General features: G+C 39.7%; 1 protein-coding gene across 1 annotated transcript in view; it reads right to left on the bottom strand.

Annotated features, from left to right (window-relative positions):
- Positions 1–27,504, bottom strand: part of shoc2 (SHOC2 leucine rich repeat scaffold protein) — a 94,330-nt gene that overhangs the window by 29,529 nt on the left and 37,297 nt on the right. The window contains exons 2-4 of the mRNA XM_034187302.1: positions 7,667–8,721; positions 2,182–2,319; positions 882–1,012 (exon numbers count right to left, since the gene is read on the bottom strand). Of these exons, the coding sequence (XP_034043193.1) occupies positions 882–1,012; positions 2,182–2,319; positions 7,667–8,366 (969 nt within the window). The 5' untranslated portion in view covers positions 8,367–8,721. The remainder of the gene's footprint in view (positions 1–881; positions 1,013–2,181; positions 2,320–7,666; positions 8,722–27,504) is intronic.

The following is a 27,504-nucleotide window of genomic DNA, read 5'->3' as shown; positions in this document are numbered from 1 at the left end:
TTGGATCAATATACAAATTGAAGAAATTTCAAGAGAATTGAGAAAACACTGTGAAATAGAGCAGAGTACTTATTAGCAAAGTTACATGTGTCATTACAATCCAGTAAATAATATTCATCCATTTCCAAGGGTAGGCCGATTATGTGCACAGCAGTAAAAGTATCTGATCTGTACTTAAGATTCTTCAATATTCATTTGAAACTAATAGAGCAACACGTGGAGTTTGACAAACTATTATACAAAGCGTGACTTGGCAATTAAAAAGATTATGGTAAGTCATGTTTCCACAATAATGTTCAGTGTTTGAATACAGAAATAAAGTCCTACAGTCTACATCCATCTTAGAATAACTAACTTGTACAAGTTATTCTATAACTTGTAATAACTAACTAACTGATATTATTTCATAGCCTGGAATTCTGAGATATTGTACCAATAATAAAGATGCCCATTAGCAATAACTTAATGAATAATGAAAATAAGGAACCTTTGTCTGTGGTACTGAATGAGAACAGAGTTTCCTATGTTTTACACAATACTTTAAAATACTTAATTGCTGGATTAAATTACATCATGAACAATATTCAAGTTGGCTGTACACAAGTTTTGAGCACGACGGTTGGTTTACTAGGTTCACTGCTGCAGAGAGAAGAGACGACAGACACTTTGTCCTGCATGTTAAAGCTGTACGTCCTCTGGGTTTTTAAGATTTAAGTCATGAAAATAATTTTCTTTGACACCACAATTTGAATCATTAGAATCACATGCCTCATTGTATAGCCACACCAGTGTTGATGTCATTAGACATCACCTTCAGAAACCAAAGAATGTGAAAATCAGCTTGTACATTTGAAATGAAATCCAACTCAAGCAGCACTCACCTCCGGCAACACTGAAATGTTGTTATTTTCAAGGTTTAGCTCTTCAAGTTCTCGACATTTGGCTAATGATCTAGGAATGGCTGACAATCTATTGTACCTCAAACCAAGACGATTTATGCTCACTAGATTGCCTGCAACAGCAAAAAGATAAAGGAGTGATTAAAAAAAAAAATCTACAAGGCTGATGCCAGATATCCACTCACCGGCCACTTTATTAGGTACACCTGTTCAATGGCTTGTTAACACAAATAGTTATTCAGTCAATCACATGACAGCAGCTCAATGCATTTAAGCATTTAGACATGGTGAAGGTGACTTGCTAAAGTTCAAACTGAGCATCAGAAGGGCGCGAAAAAAGAGGATTTAAGTGACTTTTGTTGGTGCCAGATGGTCTGGTCTAAGTATTTCAGAAATCAGGGATTTTCATACACAGTCATCTCAAGGGTTTACAGAGAATGGTCTGAAAAGGAAAAGACATCCAGTGAGCGGAAGTTGGGTGGATGAAAATGCCTTGCTGATGTCAGAGGAGAATGGACAGACTGATTGAATGGGCAACTGCATGAAGCCATCATGTCACTATGAACCAACATCTGTGAGGGATGTTTCCAATACTTAGAAAATACTACAATACTAAAATGAATCTGTGTTCCTCTTTTTAACTATATTTTAAATGCGATTTTTATATGTACAGCGCTTTGGTCAACTTAGGTTGTTGTAAGGCGCTTAACAAATAAAATTTGATTGATTGAATACTTTGTCGAATCTATGCCACAATAATAATAATAATAATAATAATCATCATCATATACCCTTTATTGTCACTGTACGTACATACATACATACATCATACAACAAAAGTATCCTCTGCATTTAACCCATCCTAATTGCAGTTAGACACAATCCAACCACTAGGAGCAGTCCAGCGCCCGGGGACCAACTCCAGATGTAGAGAAGCTGGCTTAGTCAAGGGCAGAGAAAGGAGCATGTAAGTATGTTTTTGATTGTAGGAGGAAACACAGACATGGGGAGAACATGCAAACTCCACATAGAAAGGGCGGGAAGTGATCCCATGACCTTCTTGCTGTGAGGCACCAGCGCTAGCCGCTAAGTAGCAATTAAGGCAGTTCTGAAGGTAAAAGGGGGGTCCAATGTGGTACTAGCAAGGTGTGCATAATAAAGTGGCCGATGAGTGTACGACTTTTCAAGAATATTTTAGGAAAAAACAAAAGCATAATATATTGCAACAAAAACATGGATTGTAGGGTAATTCTATAAAAAAAAAATGAAAATATTAACTTACCTATAGCCTCTGGGAGATCCAAGAGCTCATTGTGCTGCAAATCTAGATTAGTTATCTGTGTGCAATTCCCGATTTCCTTCGGCAGGTGTTCCAACTGATTATGGGCAACATCCAGAGTAGTGAGGCTACAAAGCTCCCCTGTAGAAGGATGGATGGCAGAGGACAACATCTGAGACATTCAGCTCAACAAGCCTTCACAATGAAAACAATTCTCATAAATTTCAGTATGGAGCACACACATTGAACTACAACCCCTGGCAATAATTATGGAATCACCAGCCTCGGAGGATGTTCATTCAGTTGTTAATTTTGTAGTAAAAAGCAGATCACAGACATGACACAAAACTAGTCATTTCAAATGGCAACTTTCTGGCTTTAAGAAACACTATAAGAAATCAGAAAAAAAAATTGTGGTAGTCAGTAACGGTTATTTTTTAGACCAGGCAGAAGGAAAAAAAATATGGAATCACTCAACTGAATGAACATCCTCCGAGGCTGGTGATTCCATAATTTTTGCCAGGGGTTGTATTAACTACACGCATACTCAGAAAGCACAAGCCTGCTGGGATAGTAACAACAATACCATTACAATATCCTCCAACCAGTTTGCCCGCCATATTGTTTGCATCGCAAGATATATAGCTTCATGATGAAGTGGTATAGAGAAGGTTTTATATACCCCCCCCCCCCCCCCCCAAAAAAAAGAAGGAAAAAACACTTGAAAGTTCAACTACAATTTGCCAGAAGGCACATCGGACATTCAAGCATAGATTTGATCAGTTTTGTTTAAAAAAATTCTTCTCTGTTCAACTCCACTATGAAGGCATGAGTGGTGATGCAAAACCACAGAGTACCATACTTTTTGTATTTCTTCATAATTCATGTAAATACAGTCCAAGACATAATCAGTGGCTTGGGAAAGTTCATGTATCCATCCCGACTTGTCCGAAGAAAACGATGTAAATGTGATGGTTTACATGTGCTATACTAAAGGGGGCACTTACTTAAGGCCCCCTGACATGAGCATGACTTTGATTCATGCACTAGCATGACCTGTGTCGTGCTGGAGAGTAAACTCTTCTTTAACAGGCACAGACAGGACAGGAGAGGGGCGCTGGTGCGTACTATTGTGCACAGAGAATTTTGAAATGTTAAAAAAATTTCTCATGCATAAATCTACGTGGCGCGATCTAATCGCCAACATGACGTGCAGCTCATCAGGTGGTGTAAAAAAGTGAACAGAGCGAGTGGTGACGTTAGCGGATCACATCAGAGCGCAGATCGTCTGAAAGATTCTAACAAGAAGTTAAATCTGTCATAAACATATTTAACAGGTGCACACAAGAAGGAAAGAACAAGCAACTCTTTTACCAAGCCATGTTAATGTAAACATGACAATTACCTTTTTAGATAGGCTCCAAATGCTTTCTGCAGCTTGTTAGGCGTGCATGTGCGTGCGAACGGCTTCAGCTAAAGGCTCCTCCGTGATTCAGGAAGCGATTAGAGCCGTTTTCATTGGCCAAATTGCAGGGAAAATGATTAATCCGCCACAAAATAATTACTTTATATACATAGAGTCCAGCGCACGTGGCACGCGGTGGAACAAAGCACAGCGTCCAGGTGGGATCGCAGCAAGTGGGATGGTCACGACGATGGGCATGCAAGTGCATGAATCAAACCCATGCTTGTGTGAGGGGGCTTTTATTCACACGATCATTTTGGCTTTTACATTTTTTTTATTTTATTCATGATGTAGATAATACTTTTCACTGAGTTTAAATGGCAGAATTTTAGAAATTTTAATATACAAACCCTGAATTTTTTTTTTTTTGATGACCTAAAAAATTTTTTTTAATTTTTTTCAAGAGGGCAAACAATTTTTCACACCACTGTATGTACATGTGATTTCTCAGTTTTGTATTTGAATACATTTCCAAAAATCTTAAAAAAATAAAAAAATAATAAAAAAAATCACATTGTCATTATGGGGTATTGCGTGTGTAATTTTGAGGGAAAAATGAATTTCATCCATTTTGAAATAAGGGTGTAACATAAAAAATGTGGAAATAGTGAAGTGCTGTGAATACTTTCCAGATGGACTGGACACTGTGGTCAGTTGAGTTAATTTCATGTGAAACCTTATGTGTCATGGAAACATGGTCGAAAATGTGGATTCTACTGAATCACATTTTTTTTCACTGAAGTGTGTACGGCTCACTAACAGAGCTGCACATTTGTTATAGTACATAAAGCTGGGTTAAAAATAAAACTATGCTTCATGGAGTTCATCAAGCAGGTTTTAACTTTCAAGGGGCAAATGAAAAATGAAAATAATCCATATATTTTAAACTCTTGATCAAAGAATTATGAAAGGGGGTGTATTGTGCAAAATCACCCTCTACCTGTTCCATTTCCATGCATTTAAATTTTAATAATAAGCAAACATCTAAAAAAAAAGAGATGTTATTGTATTCAGAAATGTTCCTGATATACATATAATCGAGGCCTGATACACACAGGTGCACATAACTGCTCCCCCCCGCACCCCCCGACAGCCCAGGATTACCACACTGTTCAGAATCCAGTGGGAGGAGAGACACATAAGCAAAGCAAAAACTGCTACAACATGCAGCAATACCATCAATTTGTTTTGTGCAGGTATGTGTCACTGGCCCCCCAAAAAGTGGTTACTTTGGTTAAGTTATTCATCCATATCTAATGGCTAACTGGGGTACGTAAATGCCCAAAGTTTCAGACCTGTCAGATGTCTGCGTAACTGAGCTAGCTCATAGATGTGATTGGCTAAATTGACTTTCTGAAGAGGTCCTTTTTTTTGACTAATTGTTGTGTAAATCATACAAACTAAGGTTAGTACAATCTACCTATATATACTGTCTACTAAAAACAGTTGATGTTAAATAATTATGTATACAACTGCTATTGTGTTTCTGCATTCTCAAATAGTGATGGACTATAAGCATTTCTGGAGAAGACAGTTTTTGACAAACGGAGAGTTCCACCCCAATATTAAAGACATTTGAGTGAATTCAGTACACATCCTTTGGTGGCATCATGGATAGTGATTACCTCTTTCAGACAAATAATTATTATACACATAACACTGTTCCTTGAATTTGAAATGACATTTTTGACAGACATTTTATTTTTTTGAATATATGTTTCAAGTCGTTTCCCACTGGGCAATGATCCTGGGACTTAGATTGTTCTACAGTAGGCTTTAGGGAAATTAGTCCATTTAGTGGTTAGCTACCAAATAAATAATAGTTCTGCCAGCCCATCAAAATGAGACATCATGGAATCGACACAAATATTTTGTTAAAAGCTGGTATAATTAAGAGCTGTGCTGATAAACAAATGGGGAAATCAGACCAAATGACAATTGCTGCCGATAGACCAGTAGTAGTTATCCATATATGGCAAACTAAATTTTGTTGGACATTTCCACCTTGTCATTAAACCAAACCTTTAAAATGCACTTATATACCCTGATTGTAAAACAGCATTTTTATACTCCTCAATTTCACAACTTCCCATAATGCCCTGCACACGTAGAAGTTGTGGGATAGCAGTTTGAGTGGAAAAAGCTTAGAGATGGCTTCATCATGTGGGACTTCAGTCACTGAAAATGCTTCTCATGCAGGATTGCTTTTTTTTTTTTTTTTTACCAATGGAAGGAACGTTTCACGATTGACACAGAGGTACTGACTGCAGAGCCTGAAAATTCCACTGTTTACATCCAGTGTGCAAAAATGCGAGCAGAAATAGCGTGTTTAGCTCCTGTCAGTGTGAAAAAGCTAAGCGGGTAGACAAAAGACGTGAGGGGAATATCTGCTATTATTGAAGAAATGCATCCCTTTAGGTAAGTTTCAGTCATAAAATCTCTACACGTTAGCGGCGTTATTATGTGTCGCTCTCCATTTCATAGACAAGAAATATTGTGTTCAACATGTTTACCCTGGTTATGTTGGTGTCATTTTTGCCCCAGAGTCTGAACCATTATAATCATTACCATGACTGATCAAAGTAAAAAAAATAAAAATAAAAAAATAAATAAATAAATAAAATCTATTTTATGTCCATATCGTACACCACACCTACTGCAAATCTCTGAATGCTTGTTGAGAATCCAAAGTGTCTCATCTGCCTCATTCCTGTGGATTGCTTTGTTTTGGTGTTCAATGCTGGGAATTCTGTAGAATGTTACTTTATTTCCTTGCGTCAGACATTTCATTTGTGAATTGTGAGTCTTTATCATCTTCGATAAAGTCTGCAAAAACGTGGTCATCTGCCACACCAGAGGTACAGGGCATTGTGAAATGTTGTGAAACACTAAGTTGTTAAATATGTTAATATCCACTTCACAATGCTTCTACTCCTTAAGTGTTAACCAGAGAACTACAGTGCCCTCCAAAAGTACTGGAAGACTTGGTATTTCACACATTTTAATTTGTTTACGTATACCATTTTAAATACATAAAAAAATAAAAGTCTAAAATTATCTTCCCTAAATTCAAACTGAAATCAAATCTCTATAACTTGATGTAAGTTAATTAAAAATACAAATGCTAAGATGACGGGTTGCATAAGTAATGGAATGCTATGGTCTAATACCTGTAAATAATAATCAGTTTTATTGCCAGTTTTCTTCAGACAAGTCAGGGGATGGATATATGAATAGTTCCAAGTCACTGAATATAATGGACTTTCTTTAAACCAATTATGAAGAAATGCAAACAGTATGGCACTGCATGGTAAATATGTGTGGAATAGACAGTTCTCAAAAACTGAGTGACTGTGCAAGGAGAAGAGTGAGGAAAGCCACCCAGACACCCTGAAGAAGTTATAGGCTTCTCTGGCTGTGATTGGAGAGATTGCATATAGTGCATGTTTTGCATTTTGTATCCCCAGTTACACAGATTCAAGATGAAGAGGTATAGAGGAGGGTTTTCTTTCACCAAAACATCAAATCCAAGCTTTTATCTCAGATGTACTTTCTGGCAAATTGTAGCTGAACTTTCAGATATTTTTAAGAAAATGCTCCTCTACCTAATTGTAGATTAGGTAGAATTATTATTTCTACCTAATTATACCTCCTCTAACTGTAGAGATTTGCTTTCATTTTGAGTTTAAGGGAGATAATTTTAGAATTTTTTATTATTTTTTTGTATTTCAAATGGCATAAACAAATTAAAATGTGTGAAATACCAAATACTTTCGGAGGGTAGTGTAGATTTACAAGACCATCCATTTACCATACTACAAATACAGTAACAATCACTGTGACGTTTTCATCAAATCATGCAGCCCCAATTCAAATTAATGGCAGCTAGACATATGCCACGGCTATTACACAGATTCTTATTACTTACCATTTTCACAGTTTACCCTCATTTCAAGGTGGGTTTAAAAACAAAATATTGAAACTGATACAAGGAATCAGAGTTCAATCAGAAGTTTTACTTGCCTATTTCTGCAGGCAGCTGTTTAATCTTGTTTTCACGAATGCTGAGCATAGAGAGCTTAGATAAGTTTCTGATCTCTTTCTCCACTGTTGTGATGCGATTGAAGCGCAGGTATAGCGTGGTTAATGATGTTAGCCGGTAAACAACAGCTGGTATCTCTCTCAGTTTGTTATGCCGGAGGTCAAGCATCTTAAGCTTCTTAAGGGAGTCCAGTGAGTCAGGCAAGCTGGTCAGAGAGTTCTCACTCAGGGCCAAAGTGACCAAACCTGATAGGCAGCCCACCTCGGCTGGCAAACTCTGCAGCTTATTGCTGTACAAGTACAGTTCAGCCAACTGAGCGAGTTCCTTAATGGAGGTGGGCAACAGGTGAATGGACCGTTTGGATAAGTCCAGCCTCATTGAATTCTCCTCTCTGCACTTGTTGAGCTCTTTGATGACCTCGGCATTGCTGGACTTCTTGCGTGTGCCTGGTGCTGGGTTTGGTCTTTTAATTGTATTGTCAACAGAGAAGGCAACAGCTGGTGGTGCACTGCTGGTGTCCTTCTTTCCTTCTTTGGCATCTTTCCCTTTGGTCTTCATTTCTTTGCCAACATCTTTGACTAAGCCAGCCAGAGCCTTGGCCTCCTTTTCCCTTTCTTTTAGTGGACCCCCTTTTTGGTCCTTTTCTTTTGAATCTTTTTCTTTACCTAAAGTACTACTCATGTCGACGTTATCGGGTCTCCTGCTGAGTTTCTCATGAGAGTCAGGTGACTTTCAGGAAAAAAAAGAGACACACATCAGCAAGGAGGCATTTAATAAAAACATCCCTCTATTGGTCCACACATTTATGATTATCCACACATTTACGATGACCTCCTAATCCAAAGCTTTGTGGATCCTTCTGATATGTTGTTCCTTTATTAGAATACTGTAATAAAAAGCCATTGAAGGGGATAGATTGCAGCATCCCTGAGCCACATGTTTAAATGGATGAACTGCATACAATCCCAGGATAACCAGGTGTACGTGTGTTCAGGGTGCATAAGTCATCAGGTTTATTTAAACCCTGGTAGGTTAGCTGTGGAGAAAGAGAAAAACAAATTAGCCTCACATGTACAATTTCAATCTTAAAACATAATCATCTCAACAAGACTGAACAAGCATCATCTGACAAAACCAGAAAAAGCATTCAAGGGGTGAGCATTTAATAATAATAATAATAATAATAATAATGATAATAAAATAATAATAACATTAATATGATCAATTAGCTTGCTCAGATATGATATGCCCCCACTCTGCCATATCAGTTCCTTGCATACGTTATGTATCAGCAGTATCAGTCTGATGGAATACCTTAAACTGTTCAACCTCTGGACTGAAGAGCCCAATAGGTCTGTTTTACATGTTTTGTACAACATTGCATTTACCTTTCAAACTACATACAACAGTAAATATAAACAAAACACATTCCTGCATTACTGGGACTTTATTTGGAATAACTAAAACATTTTTAGGACGAGATGAGTCAAGAGAAGTTCCACTGCGCAACTGCGCATGCGCACAACCCCAGACTTTAACACTCCCCCATTGAGTTTAGCTACCTCTCTCTTTACCGAGCAACTGTGCTAGTACAACTCCTTCAGACTCTAACACCTCACCCGTGGACTTGAGCTCCCCCCACTGGAAATGACAAAAGTACGACAGTACATTTTATTGTAGGCTAAAACAAATATCTTTATTGTGATGAACAAATATCGCAATAATGAAAGAACTAGCCTCCAGATTAAGAATACTTTTAAATTTTATAGTGAGTACATTTTATGCATTACTATGTTCAGATGAAGAATTTCTGCATTTTTGTGCACGTCAAAATAAGCTAAACTTGTGAGTGAATCAAAGTGAAACGCAATATGTAGCTCAACTCGATAGGGGAGCTCATTTTGACACATGTAACTGATGATGTACGCTACGAGGAGGTCATCTCGACGAGGCAGCTCATCTCGACAGAAGACCGGACACTTGCCGTTGTGGTGGGACAGGCTTGCCGGCTCCCAACTGCTGGATGACAACTCTGTTCATTGCTTGTTCCTTCTTTAGCATATCCAAGAACACCCAGATGTTCAGGTGGTGACAGTCGACACTAGCAGCCATGCGGCAGTGCCAGTCTACCATGCTGTTTGTGCGTGGCAGCCCTTCCTGTTTTCTGGCTGACACATTCCAGATAGCGAGATAGAAAAATGGACCCCTGCGGTTTTCTCCAACCTGGGTGACCAATGACCAATCCCGCACTTTTCTGCTCTGGCTGTGAAATGTTTAGTTATTCCTCGGCCTCCTTTAGCAGTAATGGTACTTGTAATAAGTGTAGCTTATTCGTAGCTTTGGAGGCCAGGTTGAGCGAATTGGAGACTCGGCTCCGCACCTTGGAAAATCCTACAGCTAGCCAGGCCCCTGTAGTCGGTGCGGACCAAGGTAGCTTAGCCGCCGTTAGTTCCCTCCCTGCAGATCCCGAGCAGCCGGGAAAGCAGGCCGACTGGGTGACTGTGAGGAGGAAGCGTAGTCCTAAACAGAAGCCCTGTGTACACCGCCAACCCGTTCACATCTCTAACCGTTTCTCCCCACTCGGCGACACACCCGCTGAGGATCAAACTCTGGTTATTGGCGACTCTGTTTTGAGAAATGTGAAGTTAGCAACACCAGCAACCATAGTCAATTGTCTTCCGGGGGCCAGAGCAGGCGACACTGAAGGAAATTTGAAACTGCTGGCTAAGGCTAAGCGTAAATTTGGTAAGATTGTAATTCATGTCGGCAGTAATGACACCCGGTTACGCCAATCGGAGGTCACTAAAATTAATATTGAATCGGTGTGTAACTTTGCAAAAACAATGTCGGACTCTGTAGTTTTCTCTGGGCCCCTCCCCAATCGGACCGGGAGTGACATGTTTAGCCGCATGTTCTCCTTGAATTGCTGGCTGTCTGAGTGGTGTCCAAAAAATGAGGTGGGCTTCATAGATAATTGGCAAAGCTTCTGGGGAAAACCTGGTCTTGTTAGGAGAGACGGCATCCATCCCACTTTGGATGGAGCAGCTCTCATTTCTAGAAATCTGGCCAATTTTCTTAAATCCTCCAAACCGTGACTATCCAGGGTTGGGACCAGGAAGCAGAGTTGTAGTCTTACACACCTCTCTGCAGCTTCTCTCCCCCTGCCATCCCCTCATTACCCCATCCCCGTAGAGACGGTGCCTGCTCCCAGACCACCAACAACCAGTAAAAATCTATTTAAGCATAAAAATTCAAAAAGAAAAAATAATATAGCACCTTCAACTGCACCACAGACTAAAACAGTTAAATGTGGTCTATTAAACATTAGATCTCTCTCTTCTAAGTCCCTGTTAGTAAATTATATAATAATGGATCAACATATTGATTTATTCTGCCTTACAGAAACCTGGTTACAGCAGGATGAATATGTTAGTTTAAATGAGTCAACACCCCTGAGTCACACTAACTGCCAGAATGCTCGTAGCACGGGCCGAGGCGGAGGATTAGCAGCAATCTTCCACTCCAGCTTATTAATTAATCAAAAACCCAGACAGAGCTTTAATTCATTTGAAAGCTTGTCTCTTAGTCTTGTCCATCCAAATTGGAAGTCCCAAAAACCAGTTTTATTTGTTGTTATCTATCGTCCTTCTGGTCGTTACTGTGAGTTTCTCTGTGAATTGTCGGACCTTTTGTCTGACTTAGTGCTTAGCTCAGATAAGATAATTATAGTGGGCCATTTTAACATCCACACAGATGCTGAGAATGACAGCCTCAACACTGCATTTAATCTATTGTTAGACTCGATTGGCTTTGCTCAAAATGTAAATGAGTCCACCCACCACTTTAATCATACCTTAGCTCTTGTTCTGACTTATGGTATGGAAATTGAAGACTTAACAGTATTCCCTGAAAACCCCCTTCTGTCTGATCATTTCTTAATAACATTTACATTTACTCTGATGGACTACCCAGCAGTGGGGAATAAGTTTCATTACAGTAGAAGTCTTTCAGAAAGCGCTGTAACTAGGTTTAAGGATATGATTCCTTCTTTATGTTCTCCAATGCCATATACCAACACAGGGCAGAGTAGCTACCTAAACTCTGTGAGTGAGATAGATTATCTCGTCAATAGTTTTATATCCTAATTGAGGACAACTTTGGATGCTGTAGCTGAAAAAGAGAGCTTTAAATCAGAAGTGCCTGACTCCGTGGTATAACTCACAAACTCGCAGCTTAAAGCAGATAACCCGTAAGTTGGAGAGGAAATGGCATCTCACTAATTTAGAAGATCTTCACTTAGCCTGGAAAAAGAGTCTGTTGCTCTATAAAAAAGCCCTCCGTAAAGCTAGGACATCTTACTACTCATCACTAATTGAAGAAAATAAGAACAACCCCAGGTTTCTTTTCAGCACTGTAGCCAGGCTGACAAAGAGTCAGAGCTCTATTGAGCCGAGTATTCCTTTAACTTTAACTAGTAATGACTTCATGACTTTCTTTGCTAATAAAATTTGAACTATTAGAGAAAAAATTACTCACAACCATCCCAAAGACATATCGTTCTCTTTGGCTGCTTTCAGTGATGCCGGTATTTGGTTAGACTCTTTCTCTCCGATTGTTCCGTCTGAGTTATTTTCATTAGTTACTTCCTCCAAACCATCAACATGTCTATTAGACCCCATTCCTACCAGGCTGCTGAAGGAAGCCCTACCATTAATTAATGCTTCGATCTTAAATATGATCTTTATTAGTTGGCTATGTACCACAGGCTTTTAAGGTGGCAGTAATTAAACCATTACTTAAAAAGCCATCACTTGACCCAGCTATCTTAGCTAATTATAGGCCAATCTCCAACCTTCCTTTTCTCTCAAAAATTCTTGAAAGGGTAGTTGTAAAACAGCTAACTGATCATCTGCAGAGGAATGGTCTATTTGAAGAGTTTCAGTCAGGGTTTATAATTCATCATAGTACAGAAACAGCATTAGTGAAGGTTACAAATGATCTTCTTATGGCCTCAAACAGTGGACTCATCTCTGTGCTTGTTCTGTTAGATCTCAGTGCTGCTTTTGATACTGTTGACCATAAAATTTTATTACAGAGATTAGAGCATGCCATAGGTATTAAAGGCACTGCGATGCGGTGGTTTAAATCATATTTATCTAATAGATTACAATTTGTTCATGTAAATGGGGAATCTTCTTCACAGACAAAGGTTAATTATGGAGTTCCACAAGGTTCTGTGCTAGGACCAATTTTATTCACTTTATACATGCTTCCCTTAGGCAGTATTATTAGACAGCATTGCTTAAATTTTCATTGTTACGCAGATGATACTCAGCTTTATCTATCCATGAAGCCAGATGACACACACCAATTAGCTAAACTGCAGGATTGTCTTACAGACATAAAGACATGGATGACCTCTAATTTCCTGCTTTTAAACTCAGATAAAACTGAAGTTATTGTACTTGGCCCCACAAATCTTAGAAACATGGTGTCTAACCAGATCCTTACTCTGGATGGCATTACCCTGACCTCTAGTAATACTGTGAGAAATCTTGTTGTCATTTTTGATCAGGATATGTCATTCAATGCGCATATTAAACAAATATGTAGGACTGCTTTTTTGCATTTGCGCAATATCTCTAAAATTAGAAAGGTCTTGTCTCAGAGTGATGCTGAAAAACTATTTCATGCATTTATTTCCTCTAAGCTGGACTATTGTAATTCATTATTATAGGTTGTCCTAAAAGGTCCCTGAAAAGCCTTCAGTTAATTCAAAATGCTGCAGCTAGAGTACTGACAGGGACTAGAAGGAGAGAGCATATCTCACCCATATTGGCCTCTCTTCATTGGCTTCCTCTTAATTCTAGAATAGAATTTAAAATTCTTCTTCTTACTTATAAGGTTTTGAATAATCAGGTCCCATCTTATCTTAGGGACCTCATAGTACCATATCACCCCAATAGAGCGCTTTGCTCTCAGACTGCAGGCTTACTTTAGTTCCTAGGGTTTGTAAGAGTAGAATGGGAGGCAGAGCCTTCATCTTTCAGGCTCCTCTCCTCTGGAACCAGCTCCCAATTTGGATCAGGGAGACAGACACCCTCTCTACTTTTAAGATTAGGCTTAAAACTTTCCTTTTTGCTAAAGCTTATAGTTAGGGCTGGATCAGGTGATCCTGAACCATCCCTTAGTTATGCTACTATAGACTTAGACTGCTGGGGGGTTCCCATGATGCACTGAGTGCTTCTTTCTCTTTTTGCTCTGTATGCACCACTCTGCATTTAATCATTAGTGATTGATCTCTGCTCCCCTCCACAGCATGTCTTTTTCCTGGTTCTCTCCCTCAGCCCCAACCAGTCCCAGCAGAAGACTGCCCCTCCCTGAGCCTGGTTCTGCTGGAGGTTTCTTCCTGTTAAAAGGGAGTTTTTCCTTCCCACTGTCGCCAAGTGCTTGCTCACAGGGGGTCGTTTTGACAGTTGGGGTTTTTCTGTAATTATTGTATGGCTTTGCCTTACAATATAAGGCGCCTTGGGGCAACTGTTTGTTGTGATTTGGCGCTATATAAATGAAATTGATTTGATTTGATTTGAAGCAGCTCAAACAAAGTGACCACATCTTTTGGTGGCTGAAATCCCAGATCAGGCAACAACCCGGTTGGAACCTGGAGAGCTCAGTGTCAGCAACATATCTCTCCTGGAGCCCTTTTGCCTGTACCCGACGGTACACACATTGGACCAAGTGGTAAAGGCCCCCTTGCTGCTCTGTTGAGGGGGTGGGGGCATATGACCATGGCGGAAATGCTATGATATACCCTGTTTTCCATGTAACTGACAAATATGATGTATTACAAAACTCCATCTCCCCTTAAAGACATATGGCAAGAACTACTTTCCTTGAGATCCATCCATCCATCCAGCCATCCATCCATTTTCTTCCGCTTTATCCGGAGTCGGGTCGCGGGGGCAGCAGCTCAAGCAAAGCCGCCCAGACCTCCCGATCCACACACACCTCCCCCAGCTCCTCCGGGTGAACCCCAAGGCGTTCCCAAACCAGTCGAGAGATGTAGTCCCTCCAGCGCATCCTGGGTCTTCCCCGGAGCCTCCTCCCAACTTTCCTTGATATACATCTTCAAATGCACACAGCAGGTAGATCTGTGGGATGCATGTTTGACTAAATAGACTGTTTAGTCTGGATACATGTGTCATTAAGCAGCGTAATGAGGTAAAAAAAAATTTAAGGGTGATTTTTTTTTTTAATCCTATCTTGTTCTTTAATTTGCACATGAGAGAGAAAACTAAGATTGTTTTCTTTCATCTGTGCAATATGGCATAGATTCGGCCTATGCTGTCAATGGAGGATGCAGAGACACTGAGTTACTTACACCTTTATCTAGTCTAGAATTGACTATTGCAATGTTCTGTTTCTGGCTTGCCTTGTTCAAGCATCAAGCGTTTCCAGCTGGTTCATAATGCTGCCGCTATGGTCTCAACTAAGAGAAGAAAGTTTGATCACATTACTTCAGTTCTGGTTTCCCTTCAATGGCTTCCTGTTCATGTCACGTCCGATTTTAAGGTTTTGTTATTAACTCATGAAACTCTTCATTGGCTTGTCCCCTCATATTCAGTTGATTTACTTACACCATATGTATCTGGTCGTGCTGTCCATTCTCGGATTCTAGGTTTGTTGTGTCTTCCGAGGGTAAAGAATAACTCAGCTGGTTATAGGGCCTTTTCTTACTGGGAACATTTTCTATGGAACAGTTTGCCAATTGTGATAAAAGTCTGATTTTGTGGACTCATTTAAATCTATATTAAAGGCCTATCCGTTTCCATTTCTTATAGGTGACACTGATTTAGTGGTTTTGCTCTTTTACTCCTTGTTTAAATTGTATCTAATTTTATTGTTATTATTAAATTTTTATTTCATTATTGTTAGTTGTAATCAAAAATCTTGTATTTTGGATTGCTTTCTGTTTTATATGAAGCATGTTGACCTGTGTTGTGATTTGGTGCAACAGAAATAAATATACTGACTGAAAGAAGTTTGAGTGCAGAGCTGTGCTTCATGCAACACGCACTGGCCCAATCCACTCAACTGTAAATGGTTCCAGGCAGTGCCTGGGGAAGTAACCTGCGATGGGCTGGTATTCCATCCAGGGAACGTCTCAAACTCATACTCTTCATGCTACAGCATCCGTGGATAACCACTGACTCACTGGGTGTCAGGGGCCTGCACAGGACTTACTTGTTAACATCATTATATGGTATGCACCGCTGTGTGAATTTTGACTGAAACCCACAATCTGGTTTAAGATGAGTTGTGCTTACAAGATTCATTCCTCAATAAAAAAAAACAAGGAGTTCTCAAGCAGCATTCACCTGATGACATTCAGAGAAGCAGAGTCCACCTCACCACTAAGGTTGCGTACAGAAATCTCGTTCTAATACAGTATCTACCAGACCAAATCAGAAAACTAACGTAAGCAGCAAGATGCAATCTGAACCCCAATGTACTATAATAATAATAATAATCAAACCAAATGTGAATACGTCATACAGGTGGTTTTCTTAAGTAAGTAAAAAGTCTTGAAGTGAAAAGAGTTAAACTGCAGGAAACACTGAACACGTCAGTCTGTCTGTGTTGCTACAGATGGCAAAGTTAAATAACACTAGTGCATTGCCTGTGGGGATCCACAGGCTCTAGATTAGGTAGTGTTTATAAAATAGGTAGCTAACATTTTTCAAGGGTGGTAATAAATTATGGAAAGTTTCTATGATTTGGAATGGCATGTGAGTCCACAATGTTTTTAGAACCTTAGACATTTTAGAACTCAACCCTTTTATTTACTGTTAATTATGTAATTTTGTAAATGTTAATTGAATGTCAACGTATTTATAAATTGTTTAAGTTCATATCATATACACACTGTTATTATCATCAGTATTATTATTCTATTTTGTCATTTGATTTTTAAATGGACCATAATGGAAGTAAGTGTTTTTACTTTCTTGTGTCATCCATGTATTTTTTAAGGTATTTACAATTATATTATGTCCTTACATTGAACCTCCTAAATAAAATCACACACACATGCACGTTTATAATATATAGATGATTTACCGCCCCCCTGCTGAAATGGCATGAGAGTCCAGAATGTAATAAAAAGGGTGGTAATAAATTACACAAAGTTTCTATAATGATTTGGAATGGCATGCCAGTCCAGAAAGTAATAATACAGTAACATGCTTTTGGAGGGTAAAAAAAAAAACAAAAAAAACTCCATCTGCATGTCCAGCCTGTACAAAACAGCGTCATGCAGACATTCCACGTGCACGCTCACGGCGGGACTAAAATAGTGTCGACTGTCCAGTGACAACAGCCCCACCACACATTACAATCCAAAATCCAAGAGACTCTGAAAAAATTAAGAGTTTTGGGGTGAGTTTTGTGTCTTTCTCACAGAATGAAACTTGCAGCTTGAAACTAAAAGCATGCAAAAAACGCAAGAAAAGGTAACGCTGTCACTTTAAAATGATTAGTAGTAGGACTGGCTATACAGAGAAACTCGATCTGCGTCCCTTGCCTCATGCGCTAATCCTCTTCATCATCATCATCATAAGTGGACAAGGATATGGAAGAAGTAAACTCATCCTCGTCAATGTCTGGGAGCTTGGTGAAAATGGGGACGGGTATTTCATCACTATGGGGAACCGGTCGTATAGGAAACGGTACACTGGGGTATTTCAAGTGATGTTTGTTTTCTTATTAAATCCCTTGACATTAACAAGGCAGAAGTAGCAGTAATATAAGTGGGTTTTCAGTTGTCTCCAAACCAATGGCACACCAAATATCAGTTTAGCATTCTTTCCTTGAGACCAGGATCTCAGTGTTTCGATACAAATTGTGCAAACTTGGTGAGAGGCCCAATTTTTGTCCTGGTCACCAAGTGGTATGCCAAAATAAGCAAGGTACACTCTTTTGATAAATCTATTGAGGTTATGTCTTTGGGGTGGTAAAGTGAAGCAACAACAGATATAACAGAAAATATCTGGGTCGCTGCAACACTTCCTTTGCTTTGAAATCGTAGACATGTTAACTACCTTGGAGTAAAGAGGAATCAGGGCAAAGTCTTCACAAAGTCCTCACTAAACTGTAAACTGGTGAATCTGTCACACAAATCCAAACATTCCCATTAAGAAACTTAAGCTGCGCTGGCACTTGCATGACTTTGATGCATGCACTTGCACACACACTTGTCGTGACGATCCCACCTGTTGTGTTCCCAGCTGGATGCCATGCTGCGCTGGATGCTGCGTATATAAAATAATTATTTTGTAGCAGATTAATCATTTTCTCTCAAGTTGTCTGTTGAAAACGGCTCTAATCGCTTCCTGAATCACAGGAGTGCTCCAGCAACGCCGTTCGCACGCATGCTGAATGAGCTGAAGAAAGCATTTGGAGCCGTTTAAAAAAGGTCATGTGTACATTGTCATGGCTTGGCAAAACAGTTCTTTCCTTCTTGTGTGCAGCTGTAAAAGTATGTTTACGACAGATTTAACATCTTGTTATAATCCTTCAGACGAGCTGTGCTCTGATGCGATACGCTGACGCAACCACTCGCTCTGTTCACTTTTGCTTGACTCCACTTGACGAGCTGCACATCGTGATGGCGAGCAGATTGCACCACGTAGCACGACATTTATGCATGAAGGATTTTTTGAACATTTCAAAATTCTCTTTGTACAACTGCACGCGCCGGCTCACGCTCGGTCTAAACCCATTAAAGACGAGTTTACTCTCCTGCACGACACAAGGCATGCAAGTGTCAGTGCACCTTAATGCTGTTACAGTCAAACATATGTTTAAAAATTACAACATTTCTTAACCTTACTACTTTGTCTGGAATGGCTATTTTTCTAACTTCGTGGCTACTTCTCATATCAAGCATTGAAGCAAAAGCTGCAGTCTCGCACACCTCTTCTGCACCATAAACAATATTACAGCTCTTTGTTCACATTTTGCGAACCTGGTTTAAAAACTGTGTGTTTGAAGCTGCTTTTGTGCATGATCAGTGATGTCAAACTCGTGAGTGAATGAGCAACTTTTGTGTAATCCATTAATACGGAACATGATGCAATAGAGGAAATCTGAGCATCCCAAATTGACCCTAAATCAGTTCTCAAGGTCCATGCAAGAAATTTTTTTATTTTTTTGTAGACCGTGATTTACTCAATCTGTCAGTGTGTGCTGCAGTTCACAGACTGCAAGCATTCAAATTAAGGTTGCGACCGATCCAATCCGGTATCGGCGTCTGATACAAACGTAATTAAAGTATGGGAAAATACTGATCCAACCCGTGGTGATTTCTGATACGCGAGGAGCCACTGTGAATTAGGGATGCACTGATCCACAATTTTTCACTTCCGATCAGAACCCGATACCTGAATTTGGATATCTGCCGATACCAATACTTTTCCGATCCGATACCATGGGTTGCTTTAATATTATGTTATGGTTGATTGTATATAAGGATTTTCTTAAAAAGGAGGCCTGAAAGTTCAGCTACAATTTGCCAGAAGGTGCATCTAAGGGGAAAGCCTAGATTTTATAGACTTTTATAGCCTTATTTTTATAGAGTTAAAGAGAAAAGACAGCACTGTCTGTCTCTCTTTCTCAATTTTCAATTTCAGTGGAGCTTTATTGATATGGGAGACATATGGTTACATTCTCAAAGCAAGTGTTACAGAGTAAAAATTAAGTCATCTGTCTCTCTTTCTCTCTCCCTCTCTCCCTCTCTTTCCTGTCTCTCTTTTGCTCTCCCTCTCGCTTTCTTTCTCCCTCTCTCTGTCTCGTTTGCTCGCTCTCTTTCTCACTTTAGCTCTCCCTCCATCTCTGTCTTTTTCTTTCTCTCTCACTGTGTTCGCGCTGCGCGAACTTGGAACGTTTGGAAACATGAAGCCTCTCAACTGTAAAATTAGTGTATCATCGACGCTCATGTGCAGGATTTTAATGGAGACTTTCCCTTTCAGCGGACAGAATCTCTGTTAAGCTCCTCCTCGGTGGCACGCTGAGCTGGCATTTTACAGCCTCGGGACAGTGAAGCAGCTAACTTTGTAGCATACATTTTCAGCAACAATTCAGTTAATTTTTCAGAAAATCCATGCTCGATGAACAGACAATTTGCATCCAAGAGCCAGGCAGAAATTTGCCACTAACCGCAGCTAGAACACTGCGGAAGAGAGCTCTCTCAAACAGCCCGGCTTCAGAAAACGTCCCGTCTCCCATCCTCCCGCTTGGCAATAAACAAGCAGAGAGCAAACAACAGGATTCACAGTGGCTCTTCTCCGGTATCGGAAAATGACACAGGCTGGATCGGTATTTTCTGACACATAAATTATGTCGGGGATCGAATCGGTCCGAAGATTCACAGTACTGAGAGACAGTACTGTGAATCCTCTCTGCTGCTGTTTCCTCTCTGCTTTGTTTGCTGCCGAGCGGGAGAAGGGGTTAGTTTCTGAAGCCGAGTTGTTTGAGAGAGTTCTCTTCCGCATTGTTCTAGTTGTGGGCAGTGGCAAATTGTCACCTGGCTCTCGGGTTCAAATCATCTGTTCATCGAGCATGGATTTTCAAAAAAATGAACTGAGCTGTTGCTGAAAATGTGTGCTGTGAAACGCTATGAAGCATCAGCTCAGATTGGAGCTGAGGAGGACAGCTGAACAGAGATTCTATCTGCTGAAAGGAAAAAAAAAAAAATCATTAAAATCCTGCGTGAGCATCGCTGATGATATATTTGGCTCACAATATGCTAAACCGTTATATTACACCTGAGGTATTTCATGAATGTGTTTATTAAATATGGATTGTTGAATAGAAATGTTTGTTATTGTTAACACTAATGTAACTAATGTATATATAGTATGCATAATTTGAGTATTTTGTTGCTCATAAAATAAAGAAAAACTGAAAAGAAGTTTGGAAAATCCACTTTTTTTCATCACATATTATATAACACGATTGGACCTCACTTTTTCAACCAGGTCATATTTTTTTCAAACCAACCTCAAGGCAATTGCACTGCGCGTTAGTCAATAGAAAACCCATGAAATGAAAAATTAAAAGTAAATAAAAGGCCCTTGAGTCAATTTTAAGTACAAAAAAATTAAATAAAAAATGACCCTTGCGGATGTTACGCCGTCTGTCAAAACCAAGTGGGGCATCCAGATGGTTAAAAGTCGCATAAACTATAGCTAACATATACATCGTCAATTTGTATAAAAGATACACGTATTAAGAAATTATAACAAGTTGTAAACAACCTGAGAATTGTCTGTCAAAAATAACATCTGCAAGGGTCCATACTCTTATTAATTTCACTTTTCCATAATGGAAAAGTGAAATTTTTAAAGTTAATAGTGGTGCAACGGATCATAATTGATCCGTGATCCGTACGGATTTCTCTCTGCGGTTTGGTACGTACGTGGTCCGCGGATTGGTTGACGAAATAAATAAATAAATAAATAAGGAGGCGTGCTCGTGTGGAGGCCGCGCGCCTGTTCAATCCAAAGGAGAAAAGCACAGCAGTAGTCATGGCTAGCGGAGGAGAGGAGCTTGAAAACCCCCATGCATCATTTAAATCGCATGTATGGGCGCATATCGGCTTCCCTGTCACATACAATGATGATGGACGAAGGGTGGTGGGTAAAACAATTACGGTATGTCGGCATTGTGGCACGAGAAAGCCGTATGAGAGTGGAAATACATCCAGCATGGCAGCGCATTTGAAGCGGCATCATCCTGGCATGCTAGCTCCGGCGTCAGGATCCAAGACAAGTGCTGCGCATCAACCACTAATCACATCGGCATTTAAACACCCTTTAGCAGCAGAATCTATAAAAAATGCTATCGGAGTATTTATGGCTGCAGACATGAGGCCATACTCCGTTGCGCAAAACAAGGGGTTTAAACATCTGCTTAATGTGCTTGAGCCACGTTATGAAATTCCCTTGCGCACCCACTTCAGTGAAAAGATTGTGCCAAGTCTGTATGAGCAGGAAAAGCTAAAAATTGTTATGGAACTGTTCCAGGCTCCTGTTGCGCTCACCACAGACGGGTGGACCTCCAGAGGAACAGAAAGTTATGTAACTGTGACCGCTCACTATATCACAGAGAACTGGGAGGCGTGAAGCCCTATGCTGCAGACACGCCCCCTCTATGAGAGCCACACAAGCTCCAATCTAGCGCAGGTACTGACAGAAGCCGTGCCAGAGTGGAAGATAGAGAGACCCAATACAAATATCCCGGTCACAACAGATAATGCTAAAAATAAGATAAATGCAGTGAATGAGGTAGGACTGGGTCCGCAAATAGGGTGCTTTGTACATGTGATAAATTTAGCATCCCAAAAGGGAATCACATTGAATAAGATGGACCGCATCCTTGGGAGGATTAGGAAGGTGGTTTCCTACTTTCACCGAAGCACAACAGCTGCACATGTGCTTAAGACCAAGCAAGAAATGTTATAGCTGCCTACTCATAAACCCATACATGATGTCACAACAAGGTGGAACTCCACTTATGATATGATGGAGCGTTATCTTGAGCAGCAGGCAGCTATATACTCTGCACTGACAGACAAGAGCCTGAAGAAAAATGCTAAAGACATTGTAACCTTGTCTGATGATGTGAAAGTGGCTGAGGAGGTCCTCCAGGTGCTCAAACCCCTAAAAATGGTTACAACTCTGTTAAGCACTGAAAGCGGACCATCTGTCTCCATGATCCTACCTCTAAAAACAAGGATTATGCAATCCATGGGCCCTAGTGAGGAAGACAGTGCAATCACAAGAGATGTTAAGATTGTCATTAAAGAGGACCTAAAGCCCAGATACACTTCACCCCCAACTCTGCAGGACTACCTTCACAGATCTACTGCACTAGATCCAAGGTTCAAGTCCCTGTCCCACCTAGACCCTGCCATATCCCAAAGGACATACAATGACCTCATCAGTGAGATCGTGAGCAGTTGGGGCACTGAAGACAGTGAAGAGGTAAACAAAAAAGATGTGAATATTTATATATAATATTTATATAATTTTATTTGGAATAACAATAACTTGCTTTTTATGAAATAATGTTATTGTCCTTTTTCAAATTTCTGAAATAAGAAAATACATAATCAATTTAATTATAATGAATCAAGTATTTTTGTATGCAGGGTAGAGTTGCAGAGCCAACCGGAGCAGGCTTGGACACACCAAAGAAGTCTGCCATGGTGGAGCTTTTTGGAGAGACCTTTGCAAGCAAGAATGTCAGTAAGACTTTTACTGACACCATCAAAGAGGAGATGACAACCTACCAGACAGCAAGCGGCATTCCAGTGGATGATGATCCACTGACATGGTGGAAAAGCAATGAGTGTAAATACCCACACATTGCCATGATGGCAAGACGCTACCTAGCTGTGCCTGGTACTTCAGTGCCTAGCGAGAGGGTGTTCTCCACAGCAGGGGACATAGTGACGGCAAAGAGGTCTACGCTTTCCCCAGACAGTGTAGACGTCCTTATCTTTTTGAAGAAGAATTTGAAATTATAAGTTTAGGTCTGCTTTAGGTCTGCTCATTTCATTCTTTTTGATGTGTGCATACATAGGTCAGTTTTTATTTAAACTCCATGTTTATAAGAAGGCATCATGCCTTAAATTGCCCTTTGAGTTGTGTTTTGTACAATGACCATTTAAAGGATGAAGGTGTCATGTCTTATATTGCACTTTAATTTGTGTTTATATTATTAATTTTATTTAAGCATTGAATTGACATCTTGAGTTACATGTTTTATTTAGTGAACAAAAAGGTTGCAATAAGTGTTCTACTAAATAAATGGAAAGCAAAGTTATATTTTTTTGTCTTTTTTTCTGCTGATCCGAAAAATGATCCGATCTGTGACTCAAAACTGTGATACGATCCGAACCGTGAGTTTTTTGATCCGTTGCACCACTAATAGTTAATGAGTTATCTTGAGCTTTGTGGTTTATGAAATAAATATATATGTACTACAATTTCAAACTAGTTTGCAATAAAAACATGCAACTTGAAAAATTATTTTACAGTTGAAAGGCTTTGTGTTTCCAAAACAGAACACGAAAACAGCAAGAGAGAGACAAAGCGAACAAGAAAAGAGAGAGCAAACAAGAGACAGAACGAGGGGGAGAGAGAGAACTTAATTTTTACTCTTAACTCTTGCTTTGACAATGTAAACATGTTTCCCATGTCAATAAAGCTCCAGTGAAATTGAAAATTGAGAAGGAGAGACAGAGTGGGACAGAGAGAGCGAGGGAGAGACAGACATAGAGGGGGGAGAGGAGAGGGAGAGAGATAGGCAGAGAAGGAGAGAGAGAAAGAGGATTTAATTTTTACTCTTAACACTTGCTTTGACAATGTAAACATATGTCTCCCATATCAATAAAGTTCCAATGAAATTGAAAATTGAGGAGGGTGGGACACACACACACACACACACACACACACACACACACACACACACACACACACACACACACACACACACACACACACACACACACACACACACACACACACACACACACAGAGAGAGAGAGAGAGAGAGAGAGAGACAGAGAGAGAGAGAGAGAGAGAGAGAGAGACAGACAGAGAGAGAGAGAGAGAGAGAGAGAGAGAGAGAGAGAGAGAGAGAGAGAGAGAGAGAGGGTGTGTGGAGGGGGAGCAGAGATCAATCACTAATGATTAAATGCAGAGTGGTGCATACAGAGCAAAAAGAGAAAGAAACAGTGCATCATGGGAACCCCCCAGCAGTCTAAGTCTATAGCAGCATAACTAAGGGATGGTTCAGGGTCACCTGATCCAGCCCTAACTATAAGCTTTAGCAAAAAGGAAAGTTTTAAGCCTAATCTTAAAAGTAGAGAGGGTGTCTGTCTCCCTGATCTGAATTGCGAGCTGGTTCCACAGGAGAGGAGCCTGAAAGCTGAAGGCTCTGCCTAACCATTCTACTCTTACAAACCCTAGGAACTACAAGTAAGCCTGCAGTCTGAGAGCGAAGCGCTCTATTGGGGTGATATGGTACTATGAGGTCCCTAAGATAAGATGGGACCTGATTATTCAAAACCTTATAAGTAAGAAGAAGAATTTTAAATTCTATACTAGAATTAACAGGAAGCCAATGAAGAGAGGCCAATATGGGTAAGATATGCTCTCTCCTTCTAGTCCCCGTTAGTACTCTAGCTGCAGCATTTTGAATTAACTGAAGGCTTTTCAGGGAACTTTTAGGACAACCTGATAATAATGAATTACAATAGTCCAGCCTAGAGGAAATAAATGCATGAATTAGTTTTTCAGCATCACTCTGAGACAAGACCTTTCTGATTTTAGAGATATTGCGTAAATGCAAAAAAGCAGTCCTACATATTTGTTTAATATGCGCTTTGAATGACATATCCTGATCAAAAATGACTCAAAGATTTCTCACAGTATTACTAGAGGTCAGGGTAATGCCATCCAGAGTAAGGATCTGGTTAGACACCATGTTTCTAAGATTTGTGGGGCCAAGTACAGTAACTTCAGTTTTATCTGAGTTTAAAAGCAGGAAATTAGAGGTCATCCATGTCTTTATGTCTGTAAGACAATCCTGCAGTTTAGCTAATTGGTGTGTGTCCTCTGGCTTCATGGATAAATAAAGCTGGGTATCATCTGCGTAACAATGAAAATTTAAGCAATGCCGTCTAATAATACTGCCTAAGGGAAGCATGTATAAAGTGAATAAAATTGGTCCTAGCACAGAACCTTGTGGAACTCCATAATTAACCTTAGTCTGTGAAGAAGATTCCCCATTTACATGAACAAATTGTAATCTATTAGATAAATATGATTCAAACCACCGCAGCGCAGTGCCTTTAATACCTATGGCATGCTCTAATCTCTGTAATAAATTTTTATGGTCAACAGTATCAAAAGCAGCACTGAGGTCTAACAGAACAAGCACAGAGATGAGTCCACTGTCTGAGGCCATAAGAAGATCATTTGTAACCTTCACTAATGCTGTTTCTGTACTATGATGAATTATAAAACCTGACTGAAACTCTTCAAATAGACCATTCCTCTGCAGATGATCAGTTAGCTGTTTTACAACTACCCTTTCAAGAATTTTTGAGAGAAAAGGAAGGTTGGAGATTGGCCTATAATTAGCTAAGATAGCTGGGTCAAGTGATGGCTTTTTAGGTAATGGTTTAATTACTGCCACCTTAAAAGCCTGTGGTACATAGCCAACTAATAAAGATACATTGATCATATTTAAGATCGAAGGATTAAATAATGGTAGGGCTTCCTTGAGCAGCCTGGTAGGAATGGGGTCTAACAGACATGTTGATGGTTTGGATGAAGTAACTAATGAAAATAACTCAGAACAATCTGAGAGAAAGAGTCTAACCAAATACTGGCATCACTGAAAGCAGCCAAAGATAACGATACGTCTTTGGGATGGTTATGAGTAATTTTTTTCTCTAATAGTTAAAATTTTATTAGCAAAGAAAGTCATGAAGTCATTACTAGTTAAAGTTAAAGGAATACTCAGCTCAATAGAGCTCTGACTCTTTGTCAGCCTGGCTACAGTGCTGAAAAGAAACCTGGGGTTGTTCTTATTTTCTTCAATTAGTGATGAGTAGTAAGATGTCCTAGCTTTACAGAGGGCTTTTTTATAGAGCAACAGACTCTTTTTCCAGGCTAAGTGAAGATCTTCTAAATTAGTGAGACGCCATTTCCTCTCCAACTTACGGGTTATCTGCTTTAAGCTGCGAGTTTGCGAGTTATACCACAGAGTCAGGCACTTCTGATTTAAAGCTCTCTTTTTCAGAGGAGCTACAGCATCCAAAGTTGTCTTCAATGAGGATGTAAAACTATTGACGAGATACTCTATCTCACTTACAGAGTTTAGGTAGCTACTCTGCACTGTGTTGGTATATGGCATTAGAGAACATAAAGAAGGAATCATATCCTTAAACCTAGTTACAGCGCTTTCTGAAAGACCTCTAGTGTAATGAAACTTATTCCCCACTGCTGGGTATTCCACCAGAGTAAATGTAAATGTTATTAAGAAATGATCAGACAGAAGGGAGTTTTCAGGGAATACTGTTAAGTCTTCAATTTCCATACCATAAGTCAGAACAAGATCTAAGATATGATTAAAGTGGTGGGTGGACTCATTTACATTTTGAGCAAAGCCAATTGAGTCTAATAATAGATTAAATGCAGTGTTGAGGCTGTCATTCTCAGCATCTGTGTGGATGTTAAAATCGCCCACTATAATTATCTTATCTGAGCTAAGCACTAAGTCAGACAAAAGGTCTGAAAATTCACAGAGAAACTCACAGTAACGACCAGGTGGACGATAGATAATAACAAATAAAACTGGTTTTTGGGACTTCCAATTTGAATGGACAAGACTAAGAGTCAAGCTTTCAAATGAATTAAAGCTCTGTCTGGGTTTTTGATTAATTAATAAGCTGGAATGGAAGATTGCTGCTAATCCTCCGCCTCGGCCCGTGCTACGAGCATTCTGGCAGTTAGTGTGACTCGGGGGTGTTGACTAATTTAAACTAACATATTCATCCTGCTGTAACCAGGTTTCTGTAAGGCAGAATAAATCAATATGTTGATCAATTATTATATCATTTACTAACAGGGACTTAGAAGAGAGAGACCTAATGTTTAATAGACCACATTTAACTGTTTTAGTCTGTGGTGCAGTTGAAGGTGCTATATTATTTTTCTTTTTGAATTTTTATACTTAAATAGAT

The sequence above is a fragment of the Thalassophryne amazonica genome, chromosome 15, assembly GCF_902500255.1.
Source record: "Thalassophryne amazonica chromosome 15, fThaAma1.1, whole genome shotgun sequence".
In the NCBI taxonomy this organism is placed as follows: Eukaryota; Metazoa; Chordata; class Actinopteri; order Batrachoidiformes; family Batrachoididae; genus Thalassophryne; species Thalassophryne amazonica.
Note: the sequence above shows the minus strand (reverse complement) of the source record. Positions and strands in the feature narration are given on the sequence as shown.